This window comes from Odontesthes bonariensis, chromosome 23 (assembly GCF_027942865.1).
Source record: "Odontesthes bonariensis isolate fOdoBon6 chromosome 23, fOdoBon6.hap1, whole genome shotgun sequence".
NCBI classification, from domain to species: domain Eukaryota; kingdom Metazoa; phylum Chordata; class Actinopteri; order Atheriniformes; family Atherinopsidae; genus Odontesthes; species Odontesthes bonariensis.
In genome coordinates, this window is record NC_134528.1 from 24,996,152 (window position 1) to 25,019,227 (window position 23,076).

Consider the following 23,076-nt stretch of genomic DNA (forward strand, 5'->3'; position numbering starts at 1 on the left):
AGATACCAGAATCCTGATTAGATGAAAAGGCGTCCTTGAAGCCAACATCTTTTTAACTAACTGGGGCTATTTTTAAAAAACCCTGATTCCAAAAAGCACGATATATTCGCTGAGGTTTGCGGTGAAGGACAACGGACAGCACAGCGAACCACATTCAGCCATTTTACGCTGGTTTCAAATCAGTTGTAAATTTCCACCATTTCTGATTATTCCACAGTAATACAATTTCCCAACAGCTATTCAATTTCAATTCAATTCAGTTTTATTTATATAGCGCCAAATTACAACAAATGTCATCTCAAGGCACTTAAATAATATAGTTTGGACTATATATAATATAGTCCAGTTCAAGCCAATTGGAGTTCAATTCATTGTAATCATAATTAATTTCAAAATAATCCAATTCATTCATAAAGAGCCAATTCAAAAACAATTTCCTAGCTAAGGAAAACAACAGATTGCACCAAAACTTGTCTTCAGTCCAAACTCCCGTCCTGAGCATGCCTGAGGCGACTGTGGAAAGTGTAGTAGTAGTAGGACTACAGGTCCCAGCATGCCTTGCTCGCAGGATGTTATGTGTGTGTAATGTGCGCTACAGGTTATATGGTAAACAGACTGTTGAAAGATACACCGGTGTCCTGCGTGATTACTATACATGGTGTCAGAAGTGGCGAACTGCAAGTCTCCGCGGTGGTTTCAAGAAGAGAATTAGCTGGCGAAGACGAAGTTTCGTGCAGTTTATACCGGAACCAGCCGCTACAAAGATGACTGCACAGCCCCGAGCGGTAGGCTATTCGGAGTAGCCTAGAGTGCTAACTAATTAGCGCCTGCACACCGGTGAGTGTGTTGAGAGGGACGGCGGACAGGAGTAACCAGATTCCGAACGTGAACGGACGCTGGAATAAACACAGATGGCGACAGCGATACAAATAACAACCCCAGACTCTTTTGACTTTTCAAGCCCAGCAGAGTGGCCGCGGTGGATCCGCAGATTTGAGAGATTTCGCATTGCAACGGAGCTTGATGAAAAGCCAGAAGAATACCAGGTGAATTCACTCCTGTATGCAATAGGAGATACAGCTGATGGTGTGCTAGCAATTTTACCATTGTCTGATGCAGATAAAAAGAAATATGAGGCTGTCAAAGCAGCATTTGAGCAGCACTACATCGGAAAACACAATGTAATTTTTGAAAGAGCACAGTTCAACAGCAGACGTCAGCATGACGGAGAGACTGTGGAGGCTTATATCACAGCAGTGCACAAACTTGCTGAAAATTGTGGTTTTGGAGTGCTTAAAGAGGAGCTCATCAGGGACAGAATCGTTGTTGGAATAAGAGACAAAAGATTGTCTGAACAGCTACAAATGGATTCTGACCTAACACTGGCTAAAACCATTCAAAAAGTCAGACAAAGTGCAACAGTGAAGAAACAGCAGGCCATACTCCACAGTGACACAGGGGGGGATATCAAAGCAAATATGGACGCCATCAACACAAAGACAAAAGAGTGGAAACAGAAATGGCAACAAAAGGCAAATAATCAGACGCAGAGAGACTGTGGCCGATGTGGCCGTAAACAAAAACATGCATGGAAAGACTGCCCAGCAAGAGAAGCAGAATGTCGTAAGTGCAAGAAAAAAGGACATTTTGCTGCAGTTTGTCGCACAGGGAATGCCGTAGGTCTGCGTGAAGTCACAGAAATTCAAGACACAGACACTGATGATTATTATTTTCTAGAAGACATAGAAACTGAAACATCAGAACCATGGATGGAAAGAATCCAACTAAATGGGGAGAATGTAGAGTTTAAACTGGACTGTGGGGCAGATGTAACATCAATGCCAGAGAGATTGTACAAGGCTGACAGAGACGGGAAGCTGCAGAAGGCAAAAAAGAGACTGCTTGGTCCGGGTAGATACCCACTTAAGGTAATAGGTTGCTTCAAAGCAAACATGGCAGCGAAGGGGCACACCACCTCTCAAGATATCTACATAGTGTCAGGACTAGAACAGGCACTTCTAAGTAGACCAGCTCTAATAGCTTTAAAGCTGGTACAGAGAGTAGATGCTGTCTTGGAAACAGAGATAGACTTCAGAGCAGCCTACCCAGATATGTTCCAAGGGCTAGGAAAATTAAAGGAACCTTACCACATTGAGCTTGACCAAGGAGCCACACCAGTTGCTCTCTCTGCACCCAGAAGGGTCCCCTTGCCCCTCAGAGACACAGTGCGGGCAGAGCTGAACAGAATGGAGGACATGGGAGTTATCTCTAAGGTCACAGAACCGACAGAATGGTGTTCAGGAATGGTTGTAGTTCCGAAACCAGGGAAGAAACCACCTAGGATCTGTGTGTATCTCACACCCCTTAATATGGTTGTGAAAAGAGAACGTCATATTCTCCCAGCTGTGGACCAAACACTGGCAATGATGAAAGGTGACAAAGTTTTCACTAAACTTGACACTAGATTTGGATTTTGGCAGATTCCTCTCACGCCAGAATCCCGACCCCTCACAACCTTTATCACTCCTTTCGGGAGATACCAATTCAACAGACTCCCTTTTGGTATTGCATCCGCTCCCGAACATTTCCAAAGGAGAATGTCACAAATGTTGGAGGGTTGCGATGGACTGCTCTGTCATGCGGATGACATTCTTGTGTATGGCAGGGACAGGCAAGAGCATGACCAAAGATTGCAACGTGTGCTTCAGAAGTTACGGCAGGAAGGTCTCACTCCGAATGAGAAATGCGAATTTGCAAGCGATGAAGTCAAATTTGTGGGCCACAAGGTATCTGCAAAAGGCATCGAGCCTGACCCGAATAAAGTCAAGGCTATCCAGCAGCTGCCACAGCCCACATGCGTGGAGGACGTGCGGCGTCTTATGGGTATGGCAAATTACCTCGCCAAATTCCTGCCTCAGCTGGCTACACTAACCATGCCACTAAAAGAGCTGCAGAAGGAGAGGAACGAATGGATATGGGCAGAGCCCCAGGAAACAGCTTTTCGAAGGTTGAAGGAGATATTGAGCTGTCCAGAGGTGCTAGCCCAGTATTCCAACACTGCCGAGACAAAGGTTGCAGCTGATGCGTTGTGGTGGAAATGGTGGAAAGGTGTGAACAGTGTCAAAAACACAGAACACAGCTCAAAGAACCACTGCTGTCCACTCCACTTCCAGACCGCCCGTGGCAGAAAGTGGGTATGGATCTATTTGAGTGGTCCAAGAGAGATTATCTGTTGATTATAGACTATTTCTCAAGATACATTGAGATAGCAGAGCTCAAAAGCACTTCGGCTGAGGTGACGGTTAAAGCTATTAAAGAGGTCTTCGCCAGGCATGGGACTGCAGAGTTTGTCATATCAGACAACGGGCCGCAGTTTTCATCAGCGGTGTTCAGGGAATTCGCAAAAGAGAACAATTTCATACATAACACAAGCAGCCCCCGCTACCCTCAAGCGAATGGGGAGGCGGAACGCGCTGTACGGACAATAAAGGACTTGTGGAAAAAAGACAGTGATCACAGCAGAGCACTGCTGGCTTACAGGTCCACCCCAGTAGTGCACGGACTCTCACTAGCTCAACTGCTGATGGGGAGAAATCTGCGTACATCTCTGCCCCAATCAACAACCAAGCTGTATCCTAAGTGGCCAGACCTGCAGGCTTTTCGCAAGGAGGAAGAGAAGGGAAGGTGTAGGCAGGTCACAAACTACAACCTGAGACATCGCTCAAGACCTCTCCCAGAACTGTCTGCTGGTCAAAAGGTCTGGGTCACCACGGAGAGAACTACAGGAGCAGTTGTCAGATCAGCCAACACTCCAAGGTCATATATGGTAGAGACTGATAGAGGTCTCCTGAGGAGAAACAGAAGTCACCTCCGACCTATAGGGACTGTTACGAGAGTTGGTCGGGTGACAAAGCTGCCTGATAGGCTACGCCTGTGAATAAAATGGACAATGGAAGGTTATGTTCCCAGAAAAAGAAAAGTGATTTGGGATGTTATAATCCATAAGTCTATTTCACAGTTCTGGAGTTAAACACAAAAGTATGCTAAAGTTAAATGTTATAAAAGGATACTGTGTTACAGTTTTGTTTCATTGTTAGTTCACAAAGAAAGCACAGAGAATATGCACAACAAGTTATTTGAATGTGGGAAGACTTAGCTATAAGGGGGAGGTGTAGTAGTAGTAGGACTACAGGTCCCAGCATGCCTTGCTCGCAGGATGTTAGGTGTGTGTAATGTGCGCTACAGGTTATATGGTAAACGGACTGTTGAAAGATACACCGGTGTCCTGCGTGATTACTATACAGAAAGGAACGACTCTCTTTTAACAGGAAGAAACCTCTGGCAGAACCAGACTCAGGAACGGTGGCCATCTGCCTCGACCAGCTGGGGTTTGATGGCATGTTGCCATCAACATGTTTCTTTGTTACCCTTGTATGCTTTTATCTATTTGTTTGTCTTATATGTCCGCGGAAAAGAGACAATCCAATCTTGCACCCGGCAAAGAGGAGTCAGCATGTTCTCTTCACAATTCATGCTAGACCAACTTCACCTCCAGGTAAACATGGGCAGTTGGATAAGACTAAATCAGTCTTGGGAACAATTCAGGTCTTCATAATACTGCTTTTGGCTGGTGACGTTGAAGTAAATCCTGGGCCACAACCACTGCTAACTGGGCCACAGCTGAAGCTACATAGGCTATTTCCTCAGCTACCTAGGCTACCTGAGCTACAGCTACCTGGGCTAGCACATGGGCTACCACCACCACCGCTCCCAAGGCTAGTACCACTGCTCCATGGATTACCACCACTGCTCCCTGGATTACCAACACTGCTCCCTGGATTACCACCACTGCTCACTGGATTACCAACACTGCTCCCTGGATTACCACCACTGCTCCCTGGATTACCACCACTCCTCCCTGGATTACCACCACTGCTCCCTGGATTACCACCACTGCTCCCTGGATTACCACCACTGCTCTCTGGATTACCACCACTCCTCCCTGGATTACCACCACTCCTCCCTGAATTGGCTACTGGGCCTTCACCACTGCTCCCTGGGCTAACTCCTGGGCCTGCACCACTGCTCCCTGGGATACCTCCTGGGCCTGCACCACTGCTCCCTGGGCTAACTCCTGGGCCTACACCACTGCTTCCTGGGCTAACTTTTGGGCCTGCACCACTGCTCCCTGTGCTAACTTTTGGGCCTGCACCACTGATCCCTGGCCTGGCTCCTGGGCCTGCACCGCTGCTCCCTGGGCTAACTCCTGAGCTAATTGCCAGCGCTTGGGCCTAAACCACTTCTCCCTGGGTTGCAACCAGTGCCACTAGGCCTACAACTTGGATCACCAGTGCAACTAACCGAACTGGTAGTGCAGCAAACCGGGCATCTACTATCTGAGCCACGGCTAACCGGGCCTTCACCACCAGGGATACAGCTAACCGGGCCTTCACCATCTGGGCTACAGCTAACCGGGCCTCTACCACAAAAAAAAAGGAGAGAAATCCTGTTTTTAAAAAACATTTGACATCTAAGATTTTCCACACACTTAATCAGGCAAAAACAATCTGGGATCTGCGAGCAAAACCAAAAGGCTTGTTAGGTGGACACTTGAATATACGGAGTATGGCATCTAAAAATGAAGAGCTTCAACATCTGCTCTGCAACTCCAACATTGACTTTCTGGGGCTTTCCGAAACCTGGTTATCACACAACTCTCCAGATTCAGTGGTAACTATGCCAGATTGTAATGTTTATAGGAATGACAGGGCACATGGGAGGGGTGGAGGTGTTCTTCTCTATGTTAAAAGCGCTCTAAAATGTAGACAGATAAACTGGCCAGAAGAAATCCAGCTCGAGTATGTTGGTGTAGAAATCTCACTCTCACCTGCAATGTCTTTCATTGTAGTTTGCTTGTATCGTAAACAATCTGCTAAATTGGATTTTTATAACAACTTAAAACTTCTTCTTAATCATTGTGATTTAAATAAAGAAATTATAATTATTGGAGATTTTAATGTAAACTGGAATGATAAGAAAGCCAGAAAGAACCTGAAACAAGTCACTGAACATTTGAATTTTAAACAGTTAATAGAACAACCTACTCGAATAACTTCACACTCCAAAACTTTAATAGACTTGCTTTTTGTAAATAAGCCTGAAAGAATTACCAAAACTTTTAATTATGTGACTGGGTTGTCTGACCATAATGCCATCTTCTTCTCAAGAAAACTCACAAAAAAACGTTTTGATTATTCATATAGGCCAAATGCAAAAGTCTCATCCAAAACAATAATTCCCAAAAAATTACTACCAAATCTTGTGGCAGCTCTGCAAAGTTGTGATTGGAACGAAATCACTCAAAGTAAAGATGTTGAAAATCGCAGCTGCCTATTTCACAAGAAAATTAACAAAGTAATGTTAAACTTTACCAAAAGGGGAAGCCACAACAAAAGAAAGATAAATATATTATCATGGATAAATGACGAATGTAAGAAATGGATGAGAGACAGAGATGAGCAACTAAAAAAATATATCAAATCCTGTCTCATCACAGACAGGCATAAATTTACCGCACTAAGAAATAAGGTTACTCAAATTATGCAAAAGGCTAAAGCAACTTTTTTCATGAATATAATTTCTGAAGCAGATGGAAATTCCAAAAAGATCTGGCAAAGTTTAAATAAATTAACAGGGAAGGATAAAAAAGTAAAACAAGAAATTGAGCTAAAAATGAACAATAATTCTGTGACTGATCCAGATCTACTGACAAATGAATTTAATAATTATTTTCTCAATTCTGTGAGGGAAATAAGTGAGATATTTCCATCTCCTGATCTCAAACCAAGGTCCATTGATCTCACACAGCCTGTTTTTAATGTACGTGAAATAACAGGGCTGGAACTGTCCAAAATTATTGGTTAACTAAAAAATTCGAAAGCTAAAGACATTCATGGACTACACTCATCTCCTAAAATTATGCAAAGAGTCCCTTATTGCACCAATAACACACATGGTTAATTTATCACTTAAACAGAGAGTTGTCCCATCGTCCTGGAAGTTGGCCACAGTCACCCCAATCTTTAAATCTGGTGACAGGTCAAATATATCCAATTATCGACCAATCTGTATACTTCCAGTCATTTCCAAGGTTGTTGAGAGATGGATAGCAAATATTATAAATGAACATTTAAATAATAGTCCCTTTAGTTTACATGCAATGCAATTTGGTTTTAGAGCAAATCACTCCACTGAATCAGCAAACAGCTTCTTTATAGAAAAGGTGAAAAGTAAATTGGATATATATCCCTGTGTTGGTGCAGTGTTCCTTGACCTTAAAAAGGCTTTCGACACTGTTAACCATGAAATTCTCCTCACAAAATTAACAGACTTCAATTTCTCGCCAGAGGCAGTTCAGTGGCTTAAATCATACTTATCCTCAAGAAAACAATGTGTACAAATTGACAGTGTAAAATCATCGGTATTGGATGTCTCTGTCGGTGTGCCACAAGGATCAATACTAGGTCTTCTGTTATTCTCCCTGTACATAAATGATCTTCCCAAAACATGTAATAATGTGAATTTTCATATGTATGCAGATGATGCTGTAATTTATACTCATGCAAGGAGCCTTAAAGAGGCAGCTTCTATTCTGACCTCAGCCATGGAGCAAGTAAATGACTGGCTTTTCAAATCATGTTTGCTTCTCAATTCCAAAAAAACGGTCTGTTTGATGTTCTCAAAGCAATCAAAAGAAATAAAAGTATTCTTAAGAGGAGAAGAATTACCACTTGTCACAGAAGTCAAGTACCTCGGCGTGATCCTTGATTCCACTTTGGCCTTCAAAAATCATATTAAAAAACTGGCCAATACTGTAAAATTTAACCGTAAAAATTTTAAACAAATCAGGTCTTTTTTAACACTTGGTGCTGCCATAATGTTTCTCCATTCAATTATTTTATCTAACATTGAATACTGCATCACAAGTTGGTCTCTCACCACAGGTAGCAATCTGAAATAATTGAATCACTGTACAAAAAATCTCTTAAAGTTTTTGACCGAAAACCCAATTCTTTTCATGTATGTAATGTTTTAAACAAGTACAATCTTTTAAATTTTGAAAATTGTATTAATTTTAAGTATCTATGCTTCATTTATAAAGCGCTACATGGACTAGCCCCACCTCCAGTGTTTACCTTGTTCAAACCTAGGAATTCAAGTGACCTGAGAACAAGGGCCTCCTCCAGAGGAGACTATGAGGTCCCCCACAGGAAAACAACTTTTGGACAGAATACTCTCTCTGTGAGGGCCACGAACATCTGGAACAGTCTTCCTCTGCCCATACGGGAGAGTCCCACACTGATCAGCTTTAGAGCTCAGCTCAAACTATGGCTGAAAGCAAACCAGTCATGTGACCATTAGACTCTAAACATTCCCTGTGATGCTTCTATTGTATATTATGTTTTTTTCTTATGTATTTTCTTTCTTGTGTATTTGCCTGCCTAGGGACTACGGATGAAAACTAGCTTTGTAGCTATAATCTGGCATATTTACATTTATTTTTATACTGATGTTCATTAATGTGCATTGTCCCTATTCAAATAAATAAATTTTTAAAAAAGACAGAAAAGAGGGGGAAAAAAAACACTGTAACACCATTCAAAGGATACCTGTTAGAACAGGGAAACACGAGTTAATAACCGCAATAATGTCACATGTACATGATATCATTTGAGAAAATAAACAGGGGAAAAAAAGAGTAAAGTGAGGAAAGGTGTGACAGATACAGGTCCCCCAGCAGTCTAGGCCTATAGCAGCTTAACTATGGGATGTTTCAGGATCACCTGAGCCATCCCTAACTATAAGCTTTATCAAAAAGGAAAGTTTTAAGCCTAGTCTTAAAAGTGGAAAGGGTGTCTGCTTCCCGGACATTTACTGGCAGCTTATTCCACAAGAGAGGGGCCTGTTAACTGAAGGCTCTGCCTCCCATTCTACTTTTAGAAACTCTGGGAACCTCAAGTAAACCTGCAGTTGGGGAGCAAAGTGCTCTATTAGGAAAATATCTTACAATGAGATCTTTAAGATATGATGGAGCTTTATATGTGAGGAGAAGAATCTTAAATTCTATTCTGAATTTAACAGGGAGCCAATGAAGAAAAGCTAAAACTGGAGAAATATGATCTCTCCTGTTAGTTCTGATCAGAACTCTGGCTGCAGCATTTTGGATCAGCTGAAGGCTTTTCAGAGAATATCAGAATCAGAATTCGTTTTATTGCCATTGTTAGTGAACAGTGTTCACTGACTAGGAATTTGCTGCGGCGTAAGGTGCAAACATGCAACATAGGATATAATGATAAAAATAAAGAATAAAAATATATGAATATAAAATGTACAAGGTGTGTACAACAATACACAGTATACAGAGCAACAACAGTGCAGCTGTTATATGGTTATAGGTTATATGGTGATTATGAAGTGTTCTTAATTTCAACTGCAAGGGGGAAAAAAATGTTTTTGTGACAGGAGGTTCTGGTCTGAATGAACCGAAGCCTCCTGCCCGAGGGGAGTGGTGCAAATAGTACATGTGCAGGGTGAGAAGGGTCAGCTGTGATCCGACCTGCTCGCCCCATAGTCCTGGAGACGTGCAGGTCATGGATAGATGGGAGGCTACAGCCGATCACCTTCTCAGCGGAGCGCACAATTTGCTGCAGTCTGTGTCTGTCCCTGGCAGAGGCCCCGGCATACCACACCGTGATGGAGGAGCAGAGGATGGACTCGATGATGGCCGTGTAGAACTGCACCATCAGCTGGGCCGGCAGCTTGGCCTTCCTCAGCTGTCGCAGGAAGTACATCCTCTGCTGGGCCTTCTTGGTGAGGGAGCTGATGGTCGGCTCCCACTTGAGGTCCCGGGTGATGGTGGTGCCGAGGAACCGGTGACAGTCCGCAGTGGTGATGGGGGTGTAAGTGAGGGTGAGGGGGGGCAGGGGGGCTGTGGATTTCCTAAAGTCAACGACCATCTCCACTGTCTTCTGGGCATTATCATTATGTGGGACAGCCCAATAATAAAGAATTACAGTAGTCCAATCTTGAAGTAACAAATGCATGGACTAGTTTTTCTGCATCACTCTGAGACAGGATGCTCCTGATTTTAACAATATTACGAAGGTGAAAGAAGGTAGTCCTAGAAACCTGTTTTATATGCGAGTCAAATGATAAATTCTGGTCAAAAATAACTCCAAGGAAATGCCATCTAGAGTAACTATATAGCTAGACATATTCTCCCTGATGCGCTCAGGTCCAAAGATAACAACTTCAGTTTTGTCTGAAGTTCTGAGTCATCCAGGTCTTTATGTGTTTAGTTTTTATGTTTGTAGTCTGAAAGACATGCTTGTAGCTATCTGAGACCATACGATCAAACTCAGTGTTATGGACGGCCGCCATCATCACACATAACAATTCTAAGTTCTCCTTTTAAGTCCTGAAATAGAGAGAACTGAAGCACAGCACAATCATCAAGAAAAGTAAGGGGTAAAGAGCCCAAAAGATGACAGATATGAATCCAAGAAAAGACATGGGGCTCACTGGGGTATTATGAATGCCTACTCATACAGGAAAAGGAGAAAATTACCACTGATTCACTCTTCATCCCTGTGACACAACTATTGAGAGCAACAGCAGGGGGCACAGAGAGCAAAATAGAGCAGAAACGAAGTGTGAAAAACAAAGAAAATTAGACGCAAAAAGGAGGAGGTAGAAATGGGACATGACAGAGAATAATCACTGAGAATACATAATGAAACATTTAAAGTGGACACAAGCTTAGAATAAACATTGGTAATGTGCTCACGATGAAGGGTTGAGTAATCTTTCCTTCCCTGGGAAGATAGATGTGTTGTACATATCAAGCAAATGAGGTGAGAGAATCACAGGGATGGTTTGTATCCACTGATTTCAGTGCACTGGCTAAATGCACCTTTAGCCACTAAAAAGAAAACAAAATACAAACTGTGGAAAGTTTAAACAAGAAGAATATAATATCAGCCAGATTTTCACTGCACTTTTTACTTCACATCTATATAACATGAAGAAGAAAAGAAGAATGAGATTGGTTCCGAGAAGACTTAATGCACACTCGGGGGAACGGAGACACTTTTCGGAACTGCATCTGACCTGGCAATGATTACAATGTTGTGACTCACCAGCTATTTCCAGTCATGGCTAGAAAAAACACTCACTGGCATCTTCACAGATATCATATAACATTTCAGATATCCCAACAGACTAAAGTGATTCCTCTTTTCTCCTTAAGGATGTCCACCGCAGTTGTTGTTTTTTCTCTCTTAAAGGTTTTTTTACGGTTAAGACCACTATTTATTTTTTTTTGGTTAATCTTTTCATTAAAAACATAAATTAAAATACAACAATCAGCGAGACCTACATCTAATGAATTTCAGTATTACGCAGCCTAGTTTATTGTCTTCAAATCAGTAAATGAAAACATATCTGATTATCTTTTAATGTGGATTTGAAAAGCAATTGAACAGAAAATGGACTATTGGAACAACTTCAGTGAGAAAAACACCAGTTCATTGTAGAAACAGCATCTTATTTTATTGGACATATTTTCAGAGTGTGCGCGTGGGGGGGCTTTTTGCATATGCATGACACGAATCAGTTCGCTATTTTAGCAAGAATGTGAATAAATATGCTTGTAAGAACACACACAGATAAAGAATGTACACTAGACGACAGTAAATAAGCTTTTTGACAGAAAATTACATAATCTACCTCTGGTCTAACGCAGAAGCAATTAAATGCCTGCTTAGGCCCTAAAAAGCTGGCATGTGATTGGTTTTCACATCAGTGTGTACAAATCGATTGGGACACTATAGAGGCACATGTGGTTCTGTTCATACCACCATTAGGGTCAGCAGCTCTGGAGCTTTCCATTCATTTGTTATGCAGTACATCGTGGAGATGTGGATAACAGCAACGTCTCTCCTCAAAATGCTTCCTTGTTGTTCTGCTGCTCGTCATTATCACACTACAATATTTGGGCTGCTCGGATCCAGTGCTATTACTCACTTGCTGTCACACGGGCATCACGCCCAAGCGGCGCAGAAACAGTTTATTGCCTTTAAGGCTACCACACGGACTGCAAGAGGCCTTAAGGTGGCACACAAGACAGCTTGATGGAAAGGGGAAAAAAAGATTTATGAACAGTGGGACTGTGATGAGCTGGATAGTGGATGGATGGATGAATGGATGAACTGTGGGAACTATAATAAGTTAACTTTTTGTTCCTAGTTCTTTAAGTTTGAGTAAAAAGAAAGCAGCTGACACTAATTTTCAGCACACCTTTATCTGTCTGTCTCTTGGTCTGTATTACGTTTTCCTTTCGTGTGTTCATGTGAGACTTAATGCGTGATTTACGTGAAATAAAAAAAATTTAATTGTAATAATGATGATGATAAAGGACAACTGTGTTTGTAAACTACAACTCAAAAAATGTGTTGCACTTGATCGTGGTTTCATAAGAAACAAATAAAACATGGGGTGGCTGTGGCTCAGTGGTTAGAGTGGGTCGTCCAATAACTGGAAGGTTGGCAGTTTGATTCCCACTCTCACCACTCAAAAAAAGATTGGTGGAACTGACAGCTGGAGGGGTGCCAGTCCTCTTCCTTGTCACACCCGAGGTGCCCTTGAGCAAGGCGCCGTACCCCCATGCTCCCCGGGCGCTGTGAACGGCTGCCCACTGCTCCAGGTTGGCATCTGTCTCTGAGTGTATGACCCTGTGCATGTGTGTGTCAACAGGTGCCAACCTGGATGGGTTAAAAGCCAAGGACAAATTTTGTATATATGCATGACAATTAATCTGATGTTAATCTTAAAGATCTTAAACCTCCAATGAGGGGATTTGACTCTCGAGAAGTTTGGCCCCACCACGCCTGCAATTCTAACAAGGAATTATCCAGTTGCCTCCACTCATTTAATTCTGGCTCTAGCAGTGCCACCATTTTAAAAAGCAATTTTGAAGACAAAGGAGTTTATAGCAGAGTGCTCTACTCCCGAAAACACCAATGACGCACTTATTCTAACATGTCTTTGGTACATTTTTTTTTTTTTTTTTAAGTATTTAGGAACCAGTGAATGCGGTTTCATTCATTCCCATCGTTGTGTTCATTCAATCAGTTTGAGATTGAATTCTGCTCAGCAGCAGAACTCAGACACGCCATTGTGTTTGAACAATGACTGACGAGTATTTAGTTGCTCAAAGTGTGCCTGAAAATAAACAATGAAAAATAAGCTGCCGGCTGAAGGCAGTTTGGGTCCACGGTGATGCCAAATTCAGAACCTACCACCTTTTTTTCCCCCTCCATTCTGATGTTCAATGTGAAAATCAACTGAAGCTCCTCACCCAAACCTATATGGTTTTAAGCACTGCACTGCTGTCATATAACTGGCTGATTGTCTTGTTTTTATGAATGAAAATGAAAAATAAAGGTGCGGATCCAGCAGACTTACTTCGTCCTCTTTTTTGCAACAATCTTGTTTTAGTGAAATCAAGCATTCTGAAATACAAAACAGATCATAGATAGAAGTTAAAAAAAAAACACAGCAGGAGAACATTTTCTGAATAGTTCAGTTAGGCAGATTAGTGCATCGTTTTTGAGAGACAAGAAAATTAGCACAAGCTTTAACACTCAAAGTGGTTTATGCTATCAGATAATTTTTACCAAGGTCCTACACCTTAATAAGCATGCCAGAGCCGTGGGTTTACTCACAATATGTAATCACAATGGGCTGGTGACGCACATTTAAAAGCTTCCTAAAGACTCTGACCGCCTAACAATCAGCACCACTGGGCTCCTGCAAACAGCTGCCTGACAGCATATTTAAATAAGTAATGCCCACAAGCAGGTTATAAGGTTAATGGTGCTTCGGACTGCTGCCTTTTTGCAACGTAATTAAGATTATGATTTAGAGGACTGAGATGTGATTATAAAACGATTGGACAAGACTTTTTTTTTTTTTTTTTTTCTCCTCATTATGCAACTACTCGTTACTCTCAAAGCAAAGCATTCACAGCAGTCCATGATCCGTTTACTTTTAGTCCCGGACCTCAACATTATTGAAGTAGTTGCATTACTGAAGTAGTGTCCTCTTCCTATCGTTCCTTTTTGAGATGGCAGTCAAGTGAGAGATTGAAACTTTTAACTGTCAAGAATACAGCCGCTAAGCTCGTACAGACAAGACATAAAAACCTTTTTATCACAATGTCTATGAGTAAATTCCATTAGTCTTATGCCTGAATAAACCCCCATTACAGTCAGTTATCTCCCAGCACAATGCTCTGAAAGGGTCATTTAGGATCACAAGCAGGGCCGGAAGTCCCTCGGTCACATCTACTTTTAATGAAAATGATTGGCCTCTCCTCTTTTTCCCTTTATGGCGAATAGGTGTCCTGAAGGATTGTGTAGGTGTGATTATGAACTGAGTCGATGGTCCAATAAGTCATTCTTAACAGGGTTAATCAACTGGCCATCTTCACCTCAAACACGTGCAAACACTGAAGCTGTGGAAATGACGCCAAATTTCAGCCAATGAATCCACAGCCAAGCTCTCAAACTATTTCAAGAGATTGCTATAAAATGCGACAGTGATCATAACCAAGTTGATAATGGCTGATGCAACGCGTGAAAAGCATCAGAAAATGAATGGATGGAACAGAATTCAGGTCTCTGTTTTTAGGTGTTTTTATGTCGGATAATCCATTAGCGTGTTTTTGGATGAGATGTTTTGGGGTTTTTTTCCTGCTGTATCCCATTTGTAACAGAGTGCAACACTAAACTGAAGCCCACCTTTAAAAAATACTAACTTTTCTGTCTCCCGTGCGGGCAATTGTTTTTACCATTCGACTTTAAAATCTTCACAAAATGCAAAGGAAGAAGGAGAAATTAGGAATTCATTAAAAAAAAAAAAAAACCTGTATGCCTGCTACGTAAGGCTGAGTGATATGGCAAATGATATTATCATAATTTTATTTTCTATACTGGTCAATATGGATCTCAATCACGATATAGAGTTTCTTGTCAATTTCAAAAGTATACCAACAGCGATAGCATTAAACAAACATACTGCAGTCAAACTTCAGATTTATTCAGTTAAGTGACGTCTTGTAAATGTCTGTGCTTCATTTTGAATACTTTTCGTATGGGGTGAAGCTTTTCTGCTGTTTGACACCTGCGCTGCAGGAACTGGTGCACCGGGTAGCATCGGCAAGCATTTTCAGGCTTTCTTAGTAGCGTTTCCCGTATTTTTGTCACCTGCCGACGACAAACTTTGAACACTATATTAATCGGTTCTTCACTATTTTTTACCAAATTCAACCACTTCCACACCCCTGACGTAGTGGGACCTTTTTTTTCTCAAGTATTCAAACAGTTTGGGAAGATAACGTGAATTCAGCATCAATCACACCAACCAGCTTAGACTGCAGTGGGCTGAGGGATACACAGCTACAGCTGGCTCTGCAGACGGATCGACTTAAAATGTCTCGTGTTTATCATAAAGATTGCCGTAAATGTAGTCTCAGCCCTACTGCTACTTTACTTCAACGTTCCTATTTGGGGTGAAGTGTGACTCGCGACAAGATTGTGCCTAAAAGAGTGATTGGTATTGGTTATCCGCGGCTAAATTCCAGACAAGGCAAATCAAGTATTTCCCTGTCATTTTTGTGTGGTATTATATGTTTCAAGGGTAACTGAGTGAAATTCATGTGCATGGTTGCGCAAAACTGTACATCAATGTCAAAACAGGCACATCCAACGGAAGAGGGGGGTGGGGTGGGCTCGACTGGTTCAATCCACCCCCCAAAAGCCAACTCTCATGAGCTGAGGTGTAAAGATGTGGCTTAAAAAGGATCTGTGGTCCTGTAATCTGTAATCCTGTGGCATTTGGACCAAAGCATTAAACAGGCTTCTCGTTAAGACATGAAGAAATAAGGTAACTTGTTGATTTCCTGGGCCATCTCTGCACCATCAATATCAGACTCTCCCTCAGCAGTCAATGTCTTCTCCACCTTGGTGCAGTGTTTCTGCAAGGTGTCTTTGGGCATCCCTTGAAGCTGTCTGAAATCAAGTAGCACACCAAATTTCTCCTTCACCTCAGTAAATGTCTCAAATCTATCTTGCAGTGATCTGAGAGCAGAGTCAACAACAGTGTTGAAGAATGTCACCTCAAGCTTCTTCAGGGCATCATTCATGGGCTCATCTGCAGCCTCATAGGCAAACTGCCTTTTAGTACTCAGTCTCTTCTCCTTTAGTTCTGGCTCTATTTTAACCCATTTAGGCCTAAAACGCCTGTAAGAATGCCTGTAAAACCTATGGGCGATTTCAGAAAGACCTCCTAAAACCTGAAGTTTTTCTGGAAATTCAGCAATTGTGTCAACGCCTACTTTCTCAGCCTCTGTAGCAGATAGAAACAAAATTCAAAAAGTATTTGAGAGCTTACACCTGTGGCTTTCTTTGGAAATTGAGTTTATTTACATACACCTTCACGCAAATAGAAAATGTAAAAAGTAAAGTGCAGGAACAGCACTATTTTCATAAAAAAAACAGTAATAAAATAAAATAAAAAGTAAAGTGCAGGAACAGCGCAATTTTCAATTAGAAAACAGTAATAAAATAAAATATAATTTTATATTTAAATTATTTATTTATTTTATCGCCAGTAATCTCTTCGTACTGGCAGCACAAGGAGTCCCATGCCCATACACATTCCAATAAACGTTTTCATCTCCAGCACAGTTACGTGTGACCACCTTGCCATCTTTGCTCGAGCTGGAGTCTGAAGTACCTGGTCACTGTATCTATTCGTCTCGGAAACGAGATGCGCCCAAAGCTCCTCAGTAAAAATATGATTAAATGCCTGCAACGGTGTGGCATCTGCAGGTAAAGCGACTTTCACCCCTGGTGTGCGGTTGAAATCTCTCCGTCGATTACAGTGGTAATTTTCAGTCTTCCACTCACATTCAAACCCTTCAAAATCATCCTCGTCGTTATCGTCATCTTCAAACATATGTGCTCGCCATAAATCTTAATCAATTGGGTCAGCACGTTCTTCAGCATCATCAAAGCCAAGAAACTCCTCAAAATCGTTCCCGTCTGAAATGTCTTCCCACTGAAAGTCCTCCATGCTTGTTCGATATAACTTAACTTCAAAACAATGATACGAGGAACATGACAACACTCTCACGTGTCTATTATAATGCCTTTAATTGGCGCAGAAGTCAATAATTGGTGCAAAACAACCTTATACATGAAAAAAGACGTGTACACTTTCCCGGCCTTAAAGCTGCAGTCGGCAGGTTTTCAAAATTGCGAGTCTAAAGTCGGAAAATTCGAACTTATACAACTTTCAGGTCCCTCCCCCAACCTCTAACAAGCTCCGAATCGCCCCCCAAACCCCTCCCCCTCTGTGGACGAGGTTGTGCACGTGAGTTCACACCAGTGTGAGCGCACACAAGCTGGGGAAGACTCACGCTCAGCAGCGTGTGCACACAGCGGCGTCGAAAAGGGGGGAAAAGTCAGACTGATTCACAGGGTCCAGCCTACAAGGGGGGCCCTAAGGGAAATTTTCTTCTTCTTTCGTTTTTAAAAAAAATTTTTTTAAATAATGTCAATATATGTTGGTAATTTATGCAAATCCAATGTTCTCTGGAAATACATCTGTTGAAATTTCTATCCCAGCCTGCAAATAGGCTATAATCTATATCAGACACCCCCATTATCAGTGCGCATTGGTTTAGTCCGCCTTCTGGCGGACTTTTGATTGTACATGCGCAATAAATTTCACTCATTATTAGGCATTAAACGCAGCAGCCGGCACCTGAAAGATGTCATCAAAAAAAAAATTTAAAAAAAAAAAATCAGGCTTTCAGAAAAGAAAAGAAAGGCAAGAGAGACAGAGGAAACAAAATGAAGGAAAGCAACTGCTGACTGATTTCTTTCCCAAGAAAGGTGAGCCCAAATGTCAAAATTACAGCCTACAGTAACTGATTATCCCATTCCCATTCCGTTGCATACCACTGTGATAGCAGCCGAAGTCAAATAATTAAAAAATAATCTCTCATTTTGTTGGCTACCACATAATTGTGATATAGAAGCCATATTTGTCTTAAATGTATTTATTTTCATAATAACTATTAGCCTATACAAGTGTCCCAAAAGCCTAACATAGGGTCGATGTTGGTTCAAATATGCATGTTAGTGGTTGTTCCTGGGGCCCCAAATTTGGTGCTACGCCCCTGTGTGCACAAGCTGTGATTGACAGGTAGGATTCCTCCACCCTAACTTGATTAGTTAAAAACAGCCGGGAGCGCTCGATTTTTGCAAGCATGATTACAGGCTTCAGAGGGAGCTACAGATTTCGTTATTTTTCCTAAACAGCCTATTTAATATTCTACTTCCAGAATCCCATGACAGTTCAAGCTAATATGACTAAAAAAAAGTTGCCGACCGCAGCTTTAAAGGTAGAATAACGCAACAGCGCCCCCGGCTTCAAAGGTAGAAATGCGGCAATGCTTTCCCGGCCTCAATGGGTTAAGGGCCTCATAAAGTTCCTTGGCAGTTGACTGAGCATCAGCAAACCCAGTCTGTCTGTACTCAGAGAGAGAGGTTTTTGCACTTTCAATGAGTTTGACAGCAATGTCAATTTGCATTGAACTTGACTGAAGCCGCTTGTTCACCTGGTTTATGGATGTCAGAATGTCAAATCACACAACTGAGCAAATCAAACATATTTGACTCGTACTGCCATTTGGAGGCTGTCTCTCCACCTGCATCCAACTGCCTGTCGGTGTATCTGACCGCTGATTGGTCAGATGCTGCGTGCTGTCAATCATTGCGGCAAAGCATGCACTGTCAGATTACTTGTCTCTTTTTTTTTCTCTCCTCGGGCTGACTTGGTGCTCTACGCGTGCCTCACGACAGCGATGCGCAATCCTTTGTGCATTTGCAGAGAATGCGTCACCTTGCGCAAAATGGGGCCCCCCATGGGTCGTGGGGCCCTACGCACAGCGCGTGGTCTGCGTGATGGTGAGTGTTTTAAATGATAAAAGGTACTGCGGATTTTTATTAGCAGGCTTATTTTACCTTAGGGGAAATTGTGAGTCAGCTGAAGCCTGCATAACACCTATTCGTGAAGTTGATATCTGGAGCATATTTGACTGAAAATGAAAGAGTATTTTCTCTCTGCGCCTTTGTGTAAAGGACGCATGAAGTCTGGGTTGTTCCTGGGGAGCTGCAATCATGTTATGCAACCCCTGCACACACGGATCTGTCATCAGTCTTGAGCCGCAGACAATGGAAAATCATTTCAATAAGATTTCAGATAGAATCCGGACATGCGTGGAGTCATCTTGTCAGTGCAGCCTAACAGTCTACAACAGACACGAGGTCAGATTAATCCGACTCCGAGAGAGTGTCCAGAGAGCTTCCCTTGATCTGACAAATGGCCTCCGTTTGAACAGACACATAAGTTCTACAACTGGTACACTGATGGTACATTTTCCACATTTCTTCTCCAGCTCGACACATGTGCTTAATATGGATTATCTGAAGATATAGAATATACAGTATTTTGTATCAGGTGTTCCAAACCACGACTTGGAGCAGAAACAAGCCCTTACCATGTACACTTGGCCAAGACATGAAATATAACTCACTGTTTTTGTATTCTTTCTGGCCTGCAAATATATGAAAATAACAATAATGCTTGTGATTAAAAATAAAGCGCAGTCTATGTGTTTAATCGCCTTGATGGAAAAGGGCACATTTCCAGGCACACAGACATATTATCCCCTTTTTTCACAAGCTGGCAACATTTCTGAAGGTCTTAATGAAATGTCTGGTACGCTTTGGTCAAAATAACAGTTCAGCAGCTCCTTTTTGTACCATTAATTTACACCTATATTCAAGATAACCCAGAGCTCAGACAACACACCAAACTGAAAAATAATTGACTGCTAATTCTGTTATCAAATACCTGCATTCCCCTCGTCTGACAGCTGGAATTCTAACAATCCCATGGTAAGGCATACATTTGTTGTGAGTAATGTGTTGTACATCTCCAAACTGTTAAAACACACCATTGAGCTAAAAGCCACTTATGAGAGCTCACGTAACGGCTCCACGGTCTCTAGATGTCACTATCGCTCCATTTCTCTGTGTTTCGCTCATGTTTTTAGTATCTACGGGAAAAGCCTGATCAGTTGTTTGAAAAGGATGTTACTAGTGCTATACTGATGGCGTGTTCACTGACCAATGGGAACATAGAATCTCCAACTTCCGGCATGTAAAAATGACATTGCCTTGTTAGGCTATAAAACATTGGGCAAAGCCGTGAAAGACCATTCCGAGGTCATTCAGTTCTACAGCGAAGTGAAACGCAAAATATGAGACTTTATGTTACTATCAAAGTTAAAAGCAAGTGCAAAAGAGTTTCAACTTCCCACTTTTGAGATATAATGAATGTAACACTGTCTAAAGTTGAACTTTGGTGGGGTTACAGAGGGAGGAGACTGGATAAACTTGTAAATGGACGCATGTTTCCACAGCAGGTGTATTTCTTCTCGGAGAGTTTTTTTTTTTTTTTTTTTTCTTTCCTTCTTTCTTTCTTTCTTTCTTTCTTTCTTTCTTTCTTCAGGGAATTTTTCAAGTAATGGGTAAGTTAAAAGCAGCTCAGAGTTTGCCAATCCACTTTACTGTGAAGACTATGTGATGCCAATTTAGTCATTCCCTCGTCTGTGAGGGTCCACCGGGTCCTTCTGCAGCCGAGTATTGAGTGTGCTGGCTAGACACGATCAATCTCCATTTAGTAAAACAATACACCAGACAAAGAAGATGAGGAGTAGATGAACAAAATTAACAACTGTTTTAAAGAGTTTGCATGAAATTCTACGTTAGCCACTCTTCTACAATGTACCGCAGACCGATGTATCGGTATGCTTGACAATACATATTTTCTATATATCATATAAAGAATATCATAGTGGCTGCTGCCAGTGCTAAGATACCACAGTCCATCCCTGTTACAATCATATTCAACAGTTACAATATCAGCTATACAATCAACAGCACTTCTTACCACATTCCAGAAGAAAGGGTTGAAAATGATGGCAATCACAGCCACACAAACGCTAGAGTCCCAAAGGTTAAAGTATCGGAGGAGTTCTTCCACCACGGTCAAGTCCATCTGAAAGAAATAACCCTGTTTTAATAAGACAAACGAGAGAAACGTGCGAAACCACAATGTGGATGGAAAGTAATGCACAGAGGAGATAAAAATTCATTCCACTGACTGTTCTGATGTGAAGCAGCAGAGGTGGATTTTCGTTCATATGACACACTCGGCTCCTCTGTGTCATTTACTGCTGCGTCTCCATGTGATGACAGAGATGCAAAGCAAAAAAGTATGTATTTTATGCCAAAGCTGTTTGTTTCCTCTGGGTGAACTGTGCGTTTTACTTCACGGTGTTAAGGCCAGAAGATCAAAGCTGTTAGTGTCTTTACAATCAGACGGTATAATTAGGTTTGCAAATTTGAGCTCCGAAGTTTTAGAAAAATTTAAAAAGGCCAAGATGTTTGCACTGTAGAACATCCTGCTGCTTGTTTAAAAAAAAAAACTTTAACGTGACTTGAGTGTGATTCCTCTGTGGCTTTAAGTGGGCTTTTTCTGCAATTTGTCATTAATGATACGGGTTAAAGTCGCTGGTCAGAGATACCATGCTGAGTTTTAAAAGTACTGCAGATAAATATTTCATATGAAGGTGCAAATGGACCACATTAATATTTCATGTAAATTTTTTAACTGAACAAGGCTGTTTTTACAATTTTGAAGTGAGTGCTGTTCACTCTCAAAACTTTGAAAAACCCTTTTTTATTCCAGAATTAACAGTTTTGAACATCATGAACATCTGGCAATGTATCATTGTTGTTCAATATTGCTGAATAAAGCACCAATTTTGAGTCTATAGACTTAATTAGCCATTCTGGAGGTCAGCTAAGCTAGCTGCAAGTTGCTAGCTCTCCACTTATGACAACACGCTTTAAACCTTCAATGGTGGTCGGGGATGACTTTCGGAAATATGGTGACAATTAGTTACAAGATAATAGTCAAACAATTTGATTGGCTGGCATCTCTGCTTTAAAAAGCTAAACTATTCTCAACTTTCCACCACAAGCCATGCTAATAAAGTGAAGAAAACAGAAGCTGAGTTCAATGGGTGGCAACCTCCAAATCCAACATCACGCTATTCCGACATCCCACCATTCCGATATCTCGCTATTCCAACATCCTGCTATTCCGACATGCAAACGTCGCACCATTCTGACGAGGCTTTCCAAATAAGGAAATGTGCGTTTCTTAACATGTAACAGTCCCTTCTTGCTTTACAGATGTGATATAGTCTTTAAAAGCATAATTAAAGCCTCTGCCCCTCAGATCCTGACAATTTCATGAGTCCATGGTAATTTTCAAAACGCACTCCAAAAGCTACCGAGCCCTTAAAATGACATGCCAGAGTAAAATAAAACCCAAGGGTTTCTCGTGCCCACCAGAAAAGTTTTGCGTGGGCACTAGAAAGTTTCTCGTGCGCACGAGAAACTTTCACTTTATTGTAAAACAGTGTAGGTTAGGCAGCAGGACGGGCAGAGAATCGTCATGTAGGTCAGCCGCGGCTATTCAGAGTCAAAACACGGGAAGCCGGACAGCCTCTCCCATTCTCTGGCGAAATTGCTACATCTTCAATGTTAAATTGACGATAAAACAGTTATTCACAAAACACAAGATATGCCCAATACTGCATTTACTTTCATAACTACAACATGTTGTCCTGTAGCTTAATGAAGTGATTTGTTCTGAAATCGCCGCCGTTCACTGAGGAAATCATGTTATGAAGCCGCCACTAACACCCAGGCTTCCGAGGCAGCCCGGCGTCTCTGGGGGTAAAGTTAGTGTTTGTCCATCAGATCTTGTGGCAGCAGAATTTTTAAGCGGGGAGAAGCACGCTGGAAC

General features: G+C 41.8%; 1 protein-coding gene across 1 annotated transcript in view; it reads right to left on the reverse strand.

Moving 5' to 3' along the window:
- pemt (phosphatidylethanolamine N-methyltransferase) overlaps positions 1-23,076 on the reverse strand; it is a 110,777-nt gene that overhangs the window by 86,781 nt on the left and 920 nt on the right. Inside the window, exon 2 of the mRNA XM_075457126.1 lies at positions 21,148-21,255. Within this exon, the coding sequence (XP_075313241.1) occupies positions 21,148-21,255 (108 nt within the window). The remainder of the gene's footprint in view (positions 1-21,147; positions 21,256-23,076) is intronic.